The 20,330-nt window shown below is 47.6% G+C and overlaps 1 protein-coding gene across 1 annotated transcript in view; it reads right to left on the reverse strand.

Annotated features, from left to right (window-relative positions):
- The window catches only part of NMT1 (N-myristoyltransferase 1), a 187,017-nt gene extending 168,992 nt beyond the window's left edge, over positions 1-18,025 (reverse strand). The window contains exon 1 of the mRNA XM_086923874.1: positions 17,886-18,025. Coding sequence (XP_086780000.1) covers positions 17,886-17,995 — 110 coding nt within the window. The 5' untranslated portion in view covers positions 17,996-18,025. The remainder of the gene's footprint in view (positions 1-17,885) is intronic.
- Positions 18,026-20,330: the final 2,305 nt, after the last annotated feature.

A 20,330-nucleotide genomic window follows, 5' to 3' on the forward strand; every position in this document is an offset into this window, starting at 1 on the left:
GAAACATGAAAGGGATTACAGCGATGGACACGTTAGTCAGTCACCCGGACCGAAAAGGACAGTGGAGGGACAGAGAAGGGAACAAGCACAAGAGTCAGAGCATGCACGCGAGTCTCCCCGAACACTAGAAGAGTGAGGGCAGGTGTAAGAACAAGTGCATGTACAGGGGAAAGCACAGGAGACAGAGCAAGAATTGAAGGAGAAAGAGATTGAATCCGAGAATATAAATAACAAAAAAACTATGCACCAAAAAACAGAAACAAAATGGTCCTAGCACGCCTCCACGCTGGAAAGTGAAAGTGTGCCATGCGCGCGCTGTGTTGAAACGCTGCGTGCAAAGTGAAAGCGCGCCAGGCGCGCGCTGTGTTGAAACACCGCGTGCAATAAATCTCGCCAAGGCGAGCAGCGCATGCACTGCATCGCGAAGCGAGATGTAAAAACTGTGGATAAAAGCACAAAGTCAAATTGCCAGGAGCACAACAAGGTTATTCAAATGGCAGAAAAAAGTACAAATGCTGAAAACAACTTTATACAGTTGTGTTCAACTAATATATTTGTGTTAAATAAAGGACATTGATTTGCAGGGATCGAAGTCAACAGTTATGAATCACACTGGAAGGAAAAGAGACTTAGGTTCCAAGTCAAGGCTCTCAGCATATACTACATCGATACAATGTTGATGATGGTAGAGAGCTCTAGCTTAGTTAGACCCCCAGTTTTTCATGAATTATGATTTACCTGTGAAGTTTCAGAAGCAGTTCATCAACGGACAGAAGGTAGCCTGTGCCGGAGAAGCTTCCAGATCCAGTTGAATGAAATTTCAGTTCCGGAGTTAGGCCGCAGCGGCATCGGGGAGCCCATTACTCTTGCCTCAAGGGCCTCAGTTTTTGCTCCTGGTCCTCAGCCATCTGCGCCCCCCCCCCCCATCCACATACCACGCCAGCCCCCCTTAAATCCTCAGTTGGGTCACAAACAGAAGTAATAACAGCGCCAAGAGATTGGAGAGAGGAATTATTTTGGGGCCATCCAGAGGAGCCATCTAACCATCACCTGAAGCAAATGGCACTGTAGTAAAATGGGGAGCTCCCACATGCATGGTTAAGAACCTAGGGTAAGGCCAATCCCCAAGGAAGCCAGTATTTACCTCAAGCAAACCAGGCAAACTGGAAGAAATTACCTGCGAGATCACAACCTGGATGCTTCACTTCACAGGAAGTGATAAACGCAAACCTGAAATGGATTAAACAAATATTTATCCAGAACACGATTCAAGGGTGAACAGGGGATATCCTCACTAGAGGATCCTTTCTCAAATTATTTGCGAACATAGCAGGGCTGGAGCAAATCTGCTCTGCTGATATTGAAGGGGTTGCCTTCCTTCAACCAGGAAATGGGGAGATCAATGAGCACACAGGAATCATTTTTAATAGACCAAACACATTCAAAGCTCTAAAGAAAATCAAAATGCAGCTCGAGCAATGGGGCATAAAATTGGTTAATCAGGTGGCAAGGAAATACCCCATCTGCTTCCCAGAAAATGATGTGGGCATAAACAAAAAGATCAGCCAGGACTACAACCTAAAATTCAAGAACATGCCTACTACTTAATCTATTCTAAGGGGCAACCTCTGGGGGAAGTTGACCCCCGGAAACAGTGGAAAAGCCACTAACAAGAACAGAAAGCAGACTCTGCCAAGGAGGAGAGTGCACAGCCAACACTCTGCGTCAACAAATGGAGCATGGCTCTCAAGCAAATTAAATGCCCGACCCTAGCCTAAGGACTCAACACCAAAATCGGAGGCCCAGTGTGAAAATAATCTCTTGGAATATAAAAGGGCAAACCGAGTCAGTAATCAAGAGCTCTACCATAAGAGAGCTTCGGAAAAACTACAACATTGCTCTTTATAAAAACAAAACCTGGGCACTAAATTCCTCTCCCGCCCCCAGGACTTCACAGCATATGAATCCCTTGTAAATGCCTCACAAGTTAGTAGAAATGCCTCAGTTGGGGTATCAATTTATGTTCAAAACGAATTTATGGCATCAACCAAGATATTAAAAGCAGGAAAGGGGGATTAGATCATTGTAAAAATATCCTCAACTAGCGGCGGGCGAACACGGACTAGGCTCCCTCTCATAGTAGACAGTATATACTTACATCCCACCAGGCTAAAAGAGAATATTACGTCTCTGCTCTCAATTCGCCAGGATCTCAGTGCTGCAAATCCGGATTATATATGGTTAATTACGGCAACTTCAACTCCAATTTAATGCAAGATGCCCCAAATTACAGCCTGATAGGTTCACAAGAGGAGATCTGGGATATCCAACCAATTAAAGCGCAATACCAAAGAGAAAACAAACAAGTCAAAGAGCTCGCAGCACAAATAAATCAACTGGGACTCAGCTTCATCAATGCTAGAGTGACCCCAGACATCCCTGCAGCTTACACACATTCCTCCCCTTTTAGGATATGGGTGTCTTTGGCTCATTTCTAATGTATACGTACATATGAAGTTATTACAACCTTAGCCAACGACCATGCCATCCTCAGCTGTGGAGTCCAAGTACGGCACGCCTGTCGCCCAAGTCATTCTTATCAGAAAGCAAAACAAACTGGAACCCATCAATAGGATATGATGGGACAAGGACAATCAAGAAGAGTACGGCACATGCATGGACTCCTTCTTGGAGGCAATTCCGACAGTAGGCAATAAGCCTCCGAATTCAGATCTTTGGGAACAGTTAGCCACAGTCAGACATCATTAATACAATAGAGGTCATAAATAAGGGCACATCTGCGCCCAGGCCCACAACAAGTAGCAACAAGCATTCACAATGCAATGGTTTCGCCTTTGGAAAAGTTAGAGCTATTGGCATTGTAAATGACAAAATTTGTATTTATGTGTTGGTTTTGAAAACAGATAAATAAATAAATGGCATTGTCATTTACATTGCCATTAGCTTAATCTCTGCACTCACTCTGCGCTCCCTAGCACTCACTCTGCGCTCCCTAGCACTCACTCTGCGCACTCCCTACTCTGCGCACTCCCTACTCTGTTCTTTTTCTACTAATTCGACCTCTTATCAGGTACAGCATCCTGTGGAGTGTGCTACTTGGCCCAATATTGCGGTCACAGCACTTCTGTCCCCTTGTTGGAGTATTTCATTCGTTTTCGGCTCAAGGTCAGACTACAAAAATGGCCCAGCAGCAATTCGATCTACAGAAGTATGCTACATTAAAGAGTACACTTCTGCACATTAACAATACTTGAAATGATGCATATTTCACATGCGCCGCAGTGCGCGCCCATTCTCACCTGCCTAACTTTCTTCCATTCAGAAGGAACAGTGCATTTGAAGCAAAGCCTGGAGTTAACCTTGGCAGCACACAGACCTGTCTCATCCGCCCTGCCCTTCTCCCATCCTGGCGCATTGTTTCTCTCTCTTTAGGTCTCGCCTGTCGATGCGCATGCGCATCGAGCAAGGCGAGACTATAGCGAGTTATCCACACTTTATCTGCACTGCAAGGAATCGTGGCGATTCCTTGCAGTGCCCGTGACTTTTAAGGTCAATGCGCATGCGCATTAAGCTTATGCGCATGCGCATTGACCTTAAAAGTCACGGGCGCGTGCACGTCCGTGTTTGTTTACCCTTGCCTACTCTCTCTCTCCCCTCTCCGCCCCCGTTCCGCCCCCTCCCCTTCCCGCCGTGTCGCATTTCTCCTCCCCCCTCCTCTCCTCCCCTGCCTGCCTGCCGCATTTCTCCTCCCCCTCCCCTCTCTCCCCTCCGTCTCGTTTCACACACACCCTCTCCCCCGCTCCGCCCCCTCCCCGCCAACACCGCCTCGCGAGCTCGTCATTCCAAACCCACCCTCCCCCGCCTGACCCCAGCGCATTTCTCCTCCCCCTCATTGCTCCTACTACAAGCCTTTTCTAATGGATCATCAGAATCACGTTTGCGACTACTTCTTTCTACGGTGTCGTGCATATTTTCACAGCAGGAGTCTAGCTTCGTTCTGTACAGCGTTATATTTCCCCTGTCCCAGGCTCACTCCTCTGCGGGACGTGGGCGTGTTTCCAGCTGAAAGCGGGCTGGGCTGCCAAGGTACGGGGAACAAGCGCTCCCTGGCACCACATATTGCGATCAGCTGGTATCCCTTTTCCTCCAGAACATGCAGTGACTCTACGCATTGGCTGCAGTTAGATTACCTTTAAGGGCACGATTACCGATGTCGAACATAGACGGCCAGCCATCTTGAGAAGCTATTCTAAACGTAATTGAAAGATTGAGAAAACATCAAAACACGGCTTGGCTAATTCAATTCCTTTCTTAATTAGTGTTGTGTGTATAGGCTACTTTTTATTTATTTTCGGGAGTATCGTTTTTTTGTTGACAAGATTATGTATCTCGGATTACATCATAAAATGTTATTCCGGTCTAGCCACAATAGAGAACCGCATTACACATCTTCCGAGACTTTCTTTTACTTTTAGGTGGTTTTGAATCGGCCCCATTAAAACGGTTAGGCTTTTCACGTAGGCATAGACAGTCGCCATATTTGAGTAGATACGTTTGCCAATAGTTGTCTATCAAGTACTGTATGCAGTTTCTAGTGCTAAGGACGCTGCGCAGCACAAAGTGCATGTTTTCATTATACTCTGAAATGAAGCTTTTATAGAAAGGACGCGCAAGCGATTAAAGTCTGTTTCAAAGCACACTCAACAAAAACGGTCGCCTTGAATACTGTCGTTGGACGGGACCTCTGATTGTGTTCTGTAGTTGCTCTCATGTCCTAGACGCCTAAAGGCATGCTTGACGTTTTTAACCTCCAGCACTTTGCATGATGGGATGTTGAGTCCAGGCTTGCAAGTGTAAAAGCGAAACTGCAAGCCCCAAAATGCAGTTTGCGATCGTCTTGGAATCGGGACAGGCTGACGGCGCAGCAGATGGCGTGGGGCCACTAGACAGTTGGTCATGCTGAATCTAGTGTGCCCGCCTCCCATGGAGGCTGCCATTATGCCTTTTCTCTGGTGCTCTCGAGTCGTCTGCTCCGACCTGCCCCTTCCTCTGGGCCCTGGCACTCGGCGCAACCACGTTCTCCGCCTTTTACTCTTCCAGGCAGTTGCAGCCGTTGTCCCAGAGCACTCCTGTTTTGAGTGGGTGGTCGGTAACTTGATGCCCAGTTGTATAGAAGGGATGTGTTAGTAGGCACTGACTCATTTCCTGGAGTTTCATTAACAGAAGCCGAGAGGAGCTCCGCCCTGCTGTCGCCTCCCAGCTCCTTCTCTCTCTCTCCTCCAAAGGGGGTTATTAGAGCCAGTCTCTCGCTTTCCTGCCTCACTGTGAGTTGGCCTGGCAACAGGGCAGGGAGGAATGCTAGGGCTTTTGTCGGAGTTGACACTTTGGCAGGCTGCAGCAGGGTAAGCGTTTCATTACTTACACCTTATTCTTACTCATTCATGAACAGGGTGGAATTGCGGGCTCAATATGAGCAGGGTCGGTTTACCTGGGCTGTGGGGGATGAGTGTGAATTATTTGCCAAGGTAGCCCGGCGGTTTTAAATGAGGAACCACATCTTTATCAATAACACACCTTTTTCTTTCTGCACAAACAAATTATTTGTCGCGCCGCCAAGCTATAAGGTGCGTATACTTTGAAGGGTCTCCGATTTTAAAGCTATGGATTTTTATATTGGAATACTCTGGTGCGAGTTTACTTTTCCCTTCAAGATAGGAAAGTCTGTACACTGATAGAGCGCCTTGATGCGAGAGTCTGGAGAGGGACGTCATGTCCTGCTGCCACTACATTGTCTACACCGCTGAATGAACCCTCACTCACCCTCACTCACCCTCACTCACCCACACTCACCCTCAACCCCCCACCCTCACTCACCCTCACTCACCCTCAACCCCTCACCCTCAACCCCTCACCCTCTCACCCTCAACCCCTCACCCTCACTCACCCTCAACCCCTCACCCTCAACCCCTCACCCTCACTCACCCTCAACCCCTCACCCTCACTCACCCTCAACCCCTCACCCTCAACCCCTCACCCTCACTCACCCTCAACCCCTCACCCTCACTCACTCACCCTCACTTACCCTCAACCCTTCACCCTCAACCCTTCACCCTCAACCCCTCACTCACCCTCACTCACCCTCACTCTCACTCACCCTCACTCACCCTCAACCCCTCACCCTCAACCCCTCACCCTCAACCCCTCACCCTCAACCCCTCACCCTCAACCCCTCACCCTCAACCCCTCACCCTCAACCCCTCACCCTCAACCCCTCACCCTCACCCTCTCACCCTCAACCCCTCACCCTCACCCACCCTCAACCCCTCACCCTAACTCACTCTCACTCACCCTCACTCACCCTCACTCACCCTCAACCCCTCACCCACCCTCACTCACCCTCACTCACCCTCACTCACCCTCACTCACCCTCACTCACCCTCACTCACCCTCACTCACCCTCACTCACCCTCACTCACCCTCACCCACCCTCCCTCACCCACCCTCACCCACCCTCACCCTCCCTCCCTCACCCTCACTCACCCTCACTCACCCTCACTCACCCTCACTCACCCTCACTCACCCTCACTCACCCTCACTCACTCACCCTCACTCACCCTCACTCACCCTCACTCACCCTCACTCACCCTCAACCCCTCACTCACCCTCAACCCCTCACTCACCCTCAACCCCTCACCCTCACTCACCCTCAACCCCTCACCCTCACTCACCCTCAACCCCTCAGCCTCACCCTCACTCACCCTCAACCTCACTCACCCTCAACCTCATGCTAAAGATTTACAAAAAAAACCATTAACAATTCTAAAAGCACTAACTCTAATGCTGCGAGACCTATTGCATTTCTAATGCTTGTTTTTTTAATACTGTGCTGCGCAGCAACACAAGGAACAAAAATAAATACCCAGAAAGACGGCTTAACCTTCACGCCTGTCTTTTTTCACTACTGTGTGAATTAAGCTGCTTACAGCGGGCTTGCACTTTGCATCAGCCTTCCAACAATGAGCAATGGTTTCACGGGTGTCTAATGCGCAGCTCAAAAAAGGGCTGGGGGCTCTCTTTTGGAACACGGAGCGCAATTAAAAATGTTTATATGCTTGACCTGTGGGTATGCTTACAAACAAAAGTTAAAAAGGATTGGTTTTGATGTTTTTCAGAGACGATTAGCATAATGCTGTAATTAAGGCTCCCGGCAGCTGTATCCCCTCAGCTATTATACTGACTAAACCTATTTATCTGGGGCGTTCTGGCACGCTGGCTGAGCGCGCGGGTTTTGCCAGTCGACTGGATGAATAGACACACGCCGTGTTCTTGTTCGCGATCTATCGCCATATGCCTGTCTTTTACAGTTCTTTGGTGCATGGTGTTCAAGAAGTGGATAATTAGCTAAATGAATTAATTGACACTCACACTTGTAATTAGAAAACGGTTACATGCCGCGGTCCTCGTTGGGACTACTTCAGCTTCTGAGGGGCTGATATTAAAATACTGTAACATCCTTAAGAACACGCAGTGTTGCCGGCCGTGTGGCCCTTTTCCCTCAGTGGCAAAAAACAACTGTGCGTATTGTAAACAAGTCCTTGCGAGAGAAAGCCACGCAGCATACTGTTACTTCGATGCCACGTCTCGGGAGGGGGGCGGGGCTTCGAGGGCATGCAGTCGGATAAAATTCAGAGTGGATGGATGACCTTAACAATTAGTGCATATTTTCGTTTTTCTTCATTTGTCAGTACAATTCACAAACAGACGGAGACAATTTTGCTAACATTTCTTTCATTCTTATGCACGGCTGTGTAATGTTTTAAGTTGATGAGTTAAACACTCCTCGAATGAGTGACACGGCGGTACACGATTTGAGGAGCCTAGATGAAGATTGGCGCTCCAAACACCCTAAACATTTAAATACAATAATCTTTCCGTGGTGTACGGCACAGAACATGGCGAAGGTTGAGAGTCAGAAAATCCTGACCATGGTTTAACAAGCACTCACCTGGGCTTCCTCCGGCGGCCGTGGTCGGCATGGAATGACAAAAACAAACCCAGAAAAAAAAAAACGAAACTCCACCCACCGCCGCGATGACTACATCGCAGAGGCGGAGAGGGAAAAAAAAATCGCGGGAACGCCCACGAATCTGGTCCGGCCATGACGGACAGATCTCTGTTCCAATGGCTAGCCTCCATTTATGGAGCAAGCCAATGGAACAGAGGGCGTAATCCCAAGCCCACTCTGTACTAACATAAGATTTCGCCTGCGCCGAAAAGCTGCGCAGTGCACAGCCTTCGGCCAGGCGAAAAATAAAAACCACCTTCAAGCTTTGAAACAACATTTAAATAAAATCCTTAAAAGCTCTAGAAACAACAAGGGGGAAAACAACTGTACAAGATTGCAGATGGTCACGTTAAGGAAAAAATATAGAAAGGCGCACTACATCCAAAAGGAAAGAGGAAGCCAGATCATGGGCCCAATCTTTTACGATATTAAAATAAAAAAAACCAAAGGAAACTTTGGCTGTGGATCAATAAAAATCTAACTCCAATAACTCAGGTAAGAGGTGGTAAGATTGCACCCACTGACTGAGAATCATAAGTCATAAGCTCATACAGGGAAGGGGGGGGCGGAAGAGACAATAAGGAAAAGCACGGCTCGTGGCATGATCACTGTTAGAACTGGCTATTTCTGGTTGGCTAAGGCCGACGCCAAAGCTAGGCAGAAACCACCATTCTAGTCAGGGCAAGGGAGTCACACGCCAAGATAACCCCTGCTCACCCCCTGGTAGCTTGGCACGAGCAGTAAGGCTAAACTTGGAGGCAATGTGTAAAGCATTTGCGCCAGCACACAACAGCAACAACATCCTAGGCACACCACAAAAGGAACTCCACACAAGGTTATTATAAAATAACTTCTGTATTGTAAAAACACATCAGATAGTATCACACAATATACATGGTGCCATCTGGCACGGGCAATATTCACAAGGGATTTTGTACACCAGGACAGGGCCACATGGGCCACTGTCAGAATCAGCACTTAGTAGAAATTAGAATAAGTATAGCACAAAATAACAGTTATAAATCACAACCAGTAACTACTGGTAAAGGTAGGTACACACTAAGCAATACTAATAACCATTGGCCTAGATCACGCATGGACACAACCTCCCTAGTATAACTATACTAGGCAAAACACCATCACCTAAGAATAAAATACATCTAGGGGTATAGGCAAGAACACATTACACATGATGCATAAAAACATTCAGCGGTGTAAGGAAAGAAAACACATGATGCCTAAAACATTCAGAGGAGTAGGGAAGGAAGAACACATGATGCATAAACCAACACATTCAGAGGTGTAAAATCAAGGAAGACACATGATGCATAAAAACATTCAGAGGTGCCAGAACATAACTCAATAGTGCAAAACCACATGATGCCTAAAAACATTCAGAGGTGTAAGATCAAGGTGCGTAATCACATTAAATGCATTACATTTCCTAGCACCACATCACATTGCGCAAAACTCACATTAGGCAATTGTTGGACCCGGCCCTTTTGGCAGGTTCACCCCGAGACTTTTTGCTTTTTCCTAGCCTGTTTCTGGAACCTGGTGGTGGTGATTTTAGGCCTCTGCGCACTTTTTCACTGTGGTACAGTGTAAAGTGCGTGAGCTCTCTGTGTATGTATGATGAGTGACCTGCCCTCCCATAGGAATGAATGGGGAATATGTATGCCCGTGGTAGTTCCTGATGTGTGGGGAGTGCAGGGTCGAGTTTGGTATGTGCGAACTCGTGAGATTGAATGCTGCGTAATGATATATGCGGCATGATTGTGTCTAGTGTAGAAGTGCCACTTTTAGAAGTTGGCATATTTGTGTCTGGCGTGTGATTGGCTGAGGCTGGCGGGTGACTCTGGCTCCAAGAGTCTGGGAGGGTCTGCCCCGTGGTGAATGGAGTGTTTAGCATGCTGATGTGAGGGGAGGAGTGAGCCTGGGCCTGCTTGTGGATTGAGCGTCTGGTTTGAGGGTCCTGAATGAGGCTGGGTTTTCCCCACACAATGCTGGCTCCACCCCCTGGGGTGCGTCTGATGTCCCTAGCCTGGCCAGTGAAAGGAATTCCCTATAACCAGTTCTAGCTGGTTCTCACACTGCCTGCACCCTTTAGACAAAGGATTTTGGGTATAAAAAAGGGTGCTGTGACACTCTAAAAATGTTCTTGTTTCTGACTTGAATCCTGCCAGGGGCGTGCTGCTGCTTGGGCCCAGGGGAATCCCTGGGCCCTGCCCAGCCCCTGGATACCTGATGGACTGCTGATGTCCTGGACTCTGGAGACCTTTTACTGGGTCCCCTTTGCTGCTGGACCTTGCTGGTAGCACTGGGGGAGTGCTTTTTTTGAGGCAGAGACCTTCTTTTGCCTGCTGGCGCTTGATTTGCCTTTCATGGCGCTTGGGAGCGCTTTTTGCTTCATTGGAGCGTTTCTACGCCCGCATTTTGTGTGCGGAATTGCAGGTGTCACCCTGCTTCATGCCCGATATCACTATTTGCTTTGTTGCGAGTGCAACCCCGTTTATTTGATTGTTTGGCGAGTGCCCACTTTACCAGTAGTTACTGGTTGTGATTTATAACTCTTAATTTTGTGCTATACTTATTCTAATTTCTACTAGGTGCTGATTCTGACAGTGGCCCATGTGGCCCTGTCCTGGTGTACATAATCCCTTGTGAATATTGCCCATGCCAGTTGGCACCATGTATATTGTGTGATACTATCTGATGTGTTTTTACAATACAGAAGTTATTTTATAATAACCTTGTGTGGAGTTCCTCACACAAGGTTTTGTGGTGTGCCTAGGATGTTGTTGCTGTTGTGTGATGGCGCAAATGCTTTACACATTGCCTACGAGTTTAGCCTTACTGCTCGTGCCAAGCTACCAGGGGTTATCTTGGGGTGCGACTCCCTTGCCCTGACTACAATGGTGGTTTCTGCCTAGCTTTGGCGTCAGCCTTAGCCAACCAGAAATAGCCAGTTCTAACAATCACCTACCTTCTCCCAGAACCAGCTAGCCCCCGACCGGCGACCTGATCACAAGAGGTTTGCCTCAATTTACCACAGTAATCAAAGCAACATGCCCAAGCGGTGCACCAGGACCCAGTGGCATCCCTGCTGCAGTATATAAATGGGACGCCAATCAGATATGCCTCTCTCATGGCCTCCCCTATTCTAGCAATATTTGATGGGGTCAACCATCCCAGAGTCAAGGAGCGGTCACTATTGGCACCAATAGGTTAATTACACTTTTGGACACAGAAGTCAAGTGCTTCTCCGGCATTTTAAACTCGGAGCTCCAAGCCTGGGCAGATGGCATTGATCTAATCCAGATGAACCAAACAGGCTTTCAAGAGGATGCCACATCGAGGACAATCTCATCTGTCTGTCCCAATTAAGCAAAGCAACTATAGCAGCAAAGGGCGCGGCCCTGTACACCGGTTTAATAGACTATCAAACTGCATTTGATAGCTTTTCCAGAATGATGCTTTGGTGAAAACTGAAGCCTGGGGAATTCCCCTCATTCTACTAAAAGCCATTATGTCAATTTATACAGACAGGTGGGTCAAAAAAGTCAGAGCAGGATGGGCCACAACTGCTAAAGACAAGACGGGTAAAGGATTAAAACAAGGAGGATATTGGCACCACTCCTGTTCAATTTGTATCTGGTTGACCTGACAACCCACCTACAGATGACATGCTTCTTTCCACCAAAAATGGCAGGCTCAAGAATACAACTGGTACAATATGCAGACAATACTGTGATCCTCGACCAGGCACCTATTGGGTTATGTCGCCTCTTTAGCGTACTATCAGCCTACTGCCACAGCAATAACCTGAAGATAAACACTGCAAAAACAAAAGTCATGAGAATTTCAACAAAAATGAAAACAAAATCCATAAAAATACCCCCTTCCAGACTCCTCTGCCCTGGAAGACAGGCTCTTGCTAGATCCTATGAACCGCAAGGCATTCTCTCTCACATATAAATAGTTTATCAATAATCGGGCCGATCCAATTTTGAAGCGGAGGGCGTGTACTGGGAGGTTGAACTGGGAGAAATAGCCGATGAGGACTAGATAGAGGCGTTGTCCTTGCCCCGAGAAGTAGCCATCCTGATGAGACTCCGCTTGGTGCAACTTAAAATTCTCCACCGGGTATATTTTGATGCCACACTGCTATACCGGTTGGGTAGGAAACCTGATGTACTCAGCCTCCAACACTGTAATCAGACGGGTACATTCCTACTTATCCTATGGGACTGCCCTTACATACAGCAATATTGGACAGACGTCACCAGACAACTGGCTAGGACTTGTGACAAGCCTATTCACCCAACTCCCATGTGTCTCCTCAATATTTGGGAGGCAACAGACCTCACACAAGCCGAACAATCATGGGCCACGATGGGTTGGAGTATTGCAAAATGGACCATTGCTCAGAAGTGGGGAGTAGATACCATACCACAGCTGAGAGAATGGGCAAAAGATATGGATCATGCCATGATTGCCGGAAAAAAAAACTGTATATAAATGGGAGGGGATGTCCACATAAATGGGATCACAAGTTGGGGCAATGGATAAATATAGGGGGGAGATTTATGTTTCTCCGACAGTGAAACTGAGGAGGAGGGACTAGTAGGGTTAGAGGAGGGGGACAACGAGATGACGGTGCATACTGTGGGCAATCAGGAATAGGTCTGGACTAATGAAGTCTCCTGACCCGGAGCCATGAAAGTGACCCGTCTGCAGATAGTTACGAAGTTGCTGGAATGTGCTCTCCTGGATGGATGATTAGAAAGATAACGCTGTAATCTTATGAACGTTTTTTGTCTAAGCTGTCAAGGTGATGTCTTTATTGCTGCCTATTGTTTCTAATAAAAGATTGTTTAAAAAAATAAAAATTTACATGAAAACAAAAGAGGGGCCTGGTCTATTGAAGGAAGTCCTGTGGAGGTCTTGGAAGCGTATAAATATCTGGGAGTGTGGCTGGACTATAGAGGCGCATTTCAGCACATATCCAAGCATAACAGGCAGCAGCCAACTCGCTGGAAAGGGCCTTTCGGGAAATTACAGAAGTCACTAATAAACCAAGATCTGAGACTACTGCTAAAAGGTGATAGGCAGTGAATTACTTCCAACAATAACACACAGTGCAATCACTTTCAGAGAAAGAATGGAAAACTATCGATAGGGCCCAATTAATGTGCTATTGAAGAGTTTTTTCCCTCCCACATTGTGCAGCACAATTAGGAGAGGAGTTGTGTATGATCTCACAGCACTGGGCACTTACAGTCAAATTTCTAGTGTATTGCACGAAAGCTAAACAAGCTAAAGAAAACACATTAAAAAGGCTAATCTGTGAAACTATATAGAATCCCCAGACCAATTGGCATAAGTGTTTTAGCTCCGCATTGGATTCATTAGAGGCGCGAGAGGTTTAGTCCAGCGGCTTTCCACTACCAACAGCCGCCAGACTAATAACTAAGCTAGCAAAAGTCATCTCCAGGGATCAGAACATTAGGAAAATCAAGAACCTGACCAATGTCTGCTGGGCATTCGCCTTATATGATCCAGAAGTGCTGCAGACTTACCGCCCCGTCTCTTAATCTAGCAATAAACAGGAGCTACTGAGGACTACGACTTGGTTTAATTTGGTTCAAATCATACTTATGACTCCAAAATCGGGGGAAGAGCCAGATAGACACTGCAGATTCTGCGCACAGCAGGAAGAATCACTAACTCATATCCTCTCTATATGTGAAAAGCTGCTCCATTTCAGGATTTTTGGGCTGCGCACAATATAGCATGCTTTAAAGTTGGAACCTGTTGTGCAGCGGTTGAATCACGCTGGAAAGGTGAGTCTCACAGCTGGCAGCTCGATTCCTGAAGTTAATGAGAGCAGTTCTAGCATTGCCAGCAGGTGAAACTGAAAGCATGCCTCAACAGACTGTCCAACTTTCAGAGCAGCCAAGCAATTTTTTCCCGGTTTAACTCAAGTGTAAATGAAAGCGTAACGGTGATAAAAAGTACCTCACCAACCACGCACCCAACCACCGAACCATCGCCCGCCACCACCACCACCACCCTCTGCGCCTTGATCCTGGTCAGCAACGAAGACACCACCCGCACAATGAACACCATCCACTCCGGATCCCCAACCGACCCCTGCCCCCCACCAAGTCTTCAACAAGGCCGACTCCATCATCGCACCCCAACGCCGGGACATCATCAACCTCTCCTTCAACCCCGCCACCTTCCTGGAGAGCTGGAAGCATTACGAGCTCAGCGCCCTCCTGAAGAAACAGACAGCGGACCCCACCGACCTCAAGAACTTCCACCCCATCTCTCTCCTCCCTTTTTCCTGCCAAAGTCATTGAGAGGACAGTCAACAAACAGCTTGCCGCCTTCCTCGAGACGAACAGATCCCTCGACCCCTCAAAGTCCGGTTTCAGAGCCAACCACAGCACCGAGACAGCCCTCATCGCAGCCACTGATGACATCAGATCCCTGCTCGACAACGGGGAAACAGCTGCCTTCTTCCTCCTGGACCTCTCTGCCGCATTCGACACTGTCTGCCACCGCACCCTAATACAGCGCCTCAGCAACATCGGAATCCAAGAAAAGGCACTGGAATGGATCATCTCGTTCCTCGCCAGAAGAACCCAGAGAGTCCGCCTCCCCCCGTTCAGATCCGCGGCCATCGAAGTTATCTGCGGCGTACCCCAAGATACTCACACAGCCCCACCCTCTCCAACATCTACATGAGCCCCCTCGCAGCCATCGCACGCCAACACAACCTGAACATCATCTCCTACGCCGACAACACCCAGCTGATCCTCTCCCTCACCAACGACCCCACCACCGCCAGAGCCAACCTCCAGGAAGGAATAGAAGACGTCGCAGAGTGGATGAAGACCAGCCGCCTGAAACTGAACTCAGACAAGACGGAAGTCCTCATCCTGGGATCATCCCCCTCTGCTTGGGACGACTCCTGGTGGCCCCCCGCCCTGGGCACCAGACTCAAGCCAACGGACCACGCACAAAACCTGGGCTTCATCCTGGACTCCTCCCTCTAGATGACCAGACAAGTCAACGCCGTCTCGTCATCCTGTTTCAACACCCTGAGCATGCTTCGTAAGATCTTCCAATGGATCCCCACCGAAACCAGGAAGACAGTCACCCAGGCACTCGTCACCAGCCGACTGGACTACGGAACACCCTCTACGGGGGAACCACTGCCAAACTACAGAAGAGACTCCAGCGCATACATAATGCCTCCGCACGACTCATCCTGGACGTCCCCCGCCACAACCACATCTCCGTCCACCTGAGAGACCTGCACTGGCTCCCCGTCAGCAAGAGGATCACGTTCAGACTCCTCACCCACACACACACACAAGGCTCTCCACGATCTGGGCCCCAAGTACCTCAACAACCGCCTCACCTTTTACACGCCCACCCGCCAGCTGCGATCGACCAGCCTCGCCCTCGCCACCGTACCACGCATTCGCAGAGCCACCGCCGGAGGAAGATCCTTCTCCTACCTGGCGGCCAAGACATGGAACTCTCTCCCCATCCACCTACGGCTTACCCAGGACCACCTCTCCATCAGGAAGCAACTCAAGACCTGGCTTTTCGAGCAGTAACGGACCCCTCTCCCCCAGCGCCTTGAGACCCTCCCGGGTGAGTAGCGCGCTATATACATTTGCTTGATTGATCCTTTGTATGGCTTCTCAAGAACAGTTCCTGACCCCAACAAAATCGCACGGAGCGACACCTTTGAAAGACTCGTTTTAGTTTGAAGACGAGCTCCTGAGTAACATTTTAGAAATTGCATTTTAACTGGGGCGTCATCAAGCCACATTATGGTGACCTTAGGGCTATGTCCGCAACACTCAAGGTGCAACATTTGCACTTTGGTCGCATTTCTGCTCTTTAATGCTAGCTCTTTAGACTAATGTATTCTTGAAAGGCATACGGACCGATTTTAATTATACTTCTCTTTTAATTTTAATAATCTCTACCTCCAACTCAGGCTCAGATTTTCATGGGCTTTATAAATTCCGTTATGTAGCGGATGTGCATGAATGAACTATTGGTTTTTATTGAAATGATTTTAAATAATCACACAATAAAGAAGGTTTCTTCTTTAGAGGCACACAAAGCCTGCTACATTAAACACTTGCAGCAATAAGAGAAACCCTTGCATCATATTGTTTTATTCTCCACCCATAAACTAAGCTGCCCTCCTGCCAAAGGATGAGATAAATCACGGTCTCATAGCCATAGGAATGCTGTGCCATACAACAGCAGAGAGTCAGCTCATCATCCACTCCCACCCAGCTGCAATAAATGAGTAAGAATTCGAGACATCTCCAGCCTCTGATGTAAAACAGAAGAGAGGGGCACTTGTCTAGTGGTTAAATTGCACAAATACCAGAAAACCTTAGCTCCATCCCAGCTTCCCCACCTGACTAACTTGTTATCATAGTCAAATATTTATTTTCACGAAGCCTCATTTTGTTTCATTATCACATGTCAGCACCTTACAATACACGAGTTTAGTGTGCAGTGTAGAAACAAAATGGTGCTTCATTTAAGAGATAATATTGCTCCATGCATAATAAGACCCTAGGCCACATATCACTGACTCTGCTTTTATATCATTAAATGACATTATCGCCAGGGCGAAGGCAGGAATGTTTCCAAGTTCACATATAAAAACTATAACCTTTAAATAAATACTTCTCAATTCAGTGATAGAATTTAATCTACTGAGGTAAAAGAAAGGCTTCCCATTACCATGTTAAAGGAATATGCCACTAAAGAGCAACAACGTGCTGCAAAATGTAAGCTCTTGAGTCGCAAAATGCCCTCGTCTATTCCACAACATCCTATATTTTCGGGGTTAAAGCTGTGGGCAAACTAACCTTTTGGGCAGCGTTAAGCATCCTGTTTACTAGCAGTATTATCACTCTTGAAGGCGTGGACTACTGTAAATAAGAAATTGAAGGATCGTCGTCCACAAAAGACTACACCGTAAATCGGAATCAAAGCTCTTTTAGTAACACACCAACAGAAAGAAGAAAGCGAAAAGGTGGTGCGATGGGGCGGCAAGGGGATAATCAACGTAGTAACCTAATTAGTACTACTACCTCCATTATAAATATTCAGTAACAGAGTCGGACTTGCAAGTCACATGATCCCCAACCACTGATAGAATGTGACAGGGAGGAGGGCTCTATGCTGGAAGCATGGCCTACTTCCTCTCTCTTGCCCTTCTATAACATGGCTTACTGTGGTAAAAACAACGATGCATGCACGTAGTGATCCACACACTATAACACTACGTTGCAGAACATTTTTCCTTCTACACCTGGAAAAATGTGCTTCTTTGACGCAGAAAGGATCTGTTTAGTTCATATTACTTTTTCCAATTGTTCATGACTTATACTATTCAAGTCCCATTCTCCCACAAAAACGCACTTCATGCGCTGGTGCACCGCGAAGCAACCGTTAAAAGCGACAACATACACAGGTTCACACATTTAACCTGATCTCTTCACCGCAGAAACAATGTATGAACCCCATTCAACGTGAAGCCTACAGCCACACCTCGACACACTTAACTGACAGGCGTAGCAGCTAACGAGAGATGCGAGAATCCGGTTTAAGGGCAGCATCAGCCTATCAGAGCGCTGGAGGTGGTGCCGTCTGGGCAGAGCTAGACAGAGGTAGCCGCTTGCTAACAGCCCCGTGGAAGACACCCAGACACTTTCCCCTTGCTTCGGGCCGCAACGCCATTTACCCCCGATTGTAGCTGTGCTCCTCTTCGTTTTCACAGCCGCTGCAGTGTTCATGGTCGTGGTCGTTGTCCTCCAACTGCTGCCCGAGTGCTGTCTCACCGTCATCCGCCATCTTTAATCAGTGACAAGTATCCGAGCCTACAGATCGCATGACAACATGCCGGCAGCCTATTGGATGTGTACCTACGGGTTACATGGGTCTTGTAGTTTCAGTGGGAGTTACCTCATGTTGGTTCAAGACAAGACCAAACACAAAGCATGCTGGGAGCTGTAGTACGGATGCAGGCACGGCGCCCCCTCCCACACTTATTTTAGGTGTTCGATTCCTAATTTAAAATACTATTATGGCTGTCGTTTTTTGGTGACTTATATATAAAAACTAATTGAGAAAATAACATGTTTTTCTGCCTGAGTTTACTTATAAAACGGAAAAAACAGAAAGTTGTCATCCTTTTAAATGATTCTCCAAGATGTCAATAATAGCTGCCAGGCCGATGTATGTGTAAAATTTAAATTGACAGCATCTGGAGGGTAAACAAGCATTTGCAATGCAATCTGTTTCACCTTTGGGAACTTATAAGTACCTACACACGCAGCACATCACTGCAGCCTCGCTATGGACTATGTGGCAGCGATAATGGGTATGGCAGTCGATTCTATTACAGGACTGGAGGCTTCGAATTATGCTTCTCTTTCTTTTATTTGCTACTCACAGCAGCCAATGAAAACGTTTTGTATGCAAATAAAACGACATTTCCCATGATGCTTGTCCATACATCACATCCTGTATAGCCCAATAAAAGCCACTCTATCCTGTCCCTCCTCTTTCTTTGCTCCTCACGCAGAGAGTTAAGTGCTCGAAAGTTACACTATGATTACTCTCTATGGCTTGTAGTCTTTATTGTAGGTAATGCCTGCACGTTTATATGTGCTCGAAAGTTACACTATGCGGTACAAAAGAGGGTGGTAATGGAAAGAGCATCTGAACCAATCAAACACTCACACCCAGTCAAAATATCTGGGTTTAATCCATCACCGTTCTTTAGCCCACTCTGCCACCCCAGTTCAGACATGGCTATATGCAAATCAGTCTGACCCTGTGCCTCATGGGAACAGTCCAGCCCGAACGGCCAAGCCATGCCTTCCCCGGACCGGAAACAAGCTTCCGAGGACCGGTTTCTAGCATTCCAGCCGTCTTCAGCCCGGCTTGCTTGAATCCAGTGGCAAAGTGAGCAAGGGACTCACGTCTGAGCATACCCTGCCACACTTATGGCGGCCAAAAGCGCTACAAAAGAGGGTGGTAATGGAAAGAGCATCTGAACCAATCAAACACTCACACCCAGTCAAGAGATCTGGGTTACACTATGATTACTATCTCTATTGACTGTTTAGTTGGCTTGTAGTCATTACTGAGTAGTGCAGGCGCGTGTGTTGCGCTGAGTTTTACTGTTGCTTTTTTGTTTTCTTTCACATATATGTACGCGATATTGTGCTGTGTGTAGTAAAGGAAGATTCAGAGTCCACTAGATAAGTTAAGATCCTTTATTGCAGGTTCCTTCCAGGTTAGATAGACAGGTTAAGATGTTAGGTAAACCCCACCAGGAGCCAGCTGTTAGCAGCTCAGCCTCAGATGACCAACTGCCCAGTAAGTAATAGAAAGGCACAGTGAGCTAGAGGGACACCCTGGCATTCTATGATGTCATAGATAACGTAGTACAGTCTAGCCAGAGAAGAACAGTGGAGAGGACATTTACTACACATCCTCTTCCCTTATGGAGTAAGTCTTTTCCGCGAGTCATCCAGCGCGGGCGTGCCGGATGGCCCGCGGAAAAGACTTGCTGTCCAACGTTGCCTCGTAGCAGGCAAAGAAGAAAACGTCACAGAAAGCGTCACAGAGGAGAAGATGATGATGGCATCACAAGACAGGTAAGACTGTATGTCTTGAGAATGTGAGTGCGGCAGAGCTCGTGACTCGTTCAAAATGTGCCGGTTCAGCTGCCATGAAGTCAAATGTACCATGAGTGCAGAGAATAGCAAATAAAATTGTCCACACACTCACCGGCTCACAATCCAGCCTCCTCAAAGACACGTCTCGGCAGACCGGAGGCGCAGTACGCAAGCCTGACCAGCCTCCTCAAAAGACACGCCCCAGCAGACCGGAGGCGAAGTATGTGACCAAAGCTTCGAAAAAAAACACAGCAACGGCCAGCAAAGTACTCCAGTCACAGAGTAATGCTAAACACACAAGAGCAACAGCTCACTAAAATCGCCGCTTTTCCAGACACTCTCGAGTCCGTTCAGACGCTGTAGACTCGCAGAAAGCAGCAGGAGAAGAACGGGCCCACTGGCAAACACACGGGCAATGTCACTGTTGCTTTTTTCCCACAGAGGAAAACGCTGCCAAACTGTTTTCTGCTGATCAGATATATAACTAGTGAGTCAGACAA

The sequence above is a fragment of the Lissotriton vulgaris genome, chromosome 5 (genome assembly GCF_964263255.1).
Source record: "Lissotriton vulgaris chromosome 5, aLisVul1.2, whole genome shotgun sequence".
Lineage (NCBI taxonomy): Eukaryota > Metazoa > Chordata > Amphibia > Caudata > Salamandridae > Lissotriton > Lissotriton vulgaris.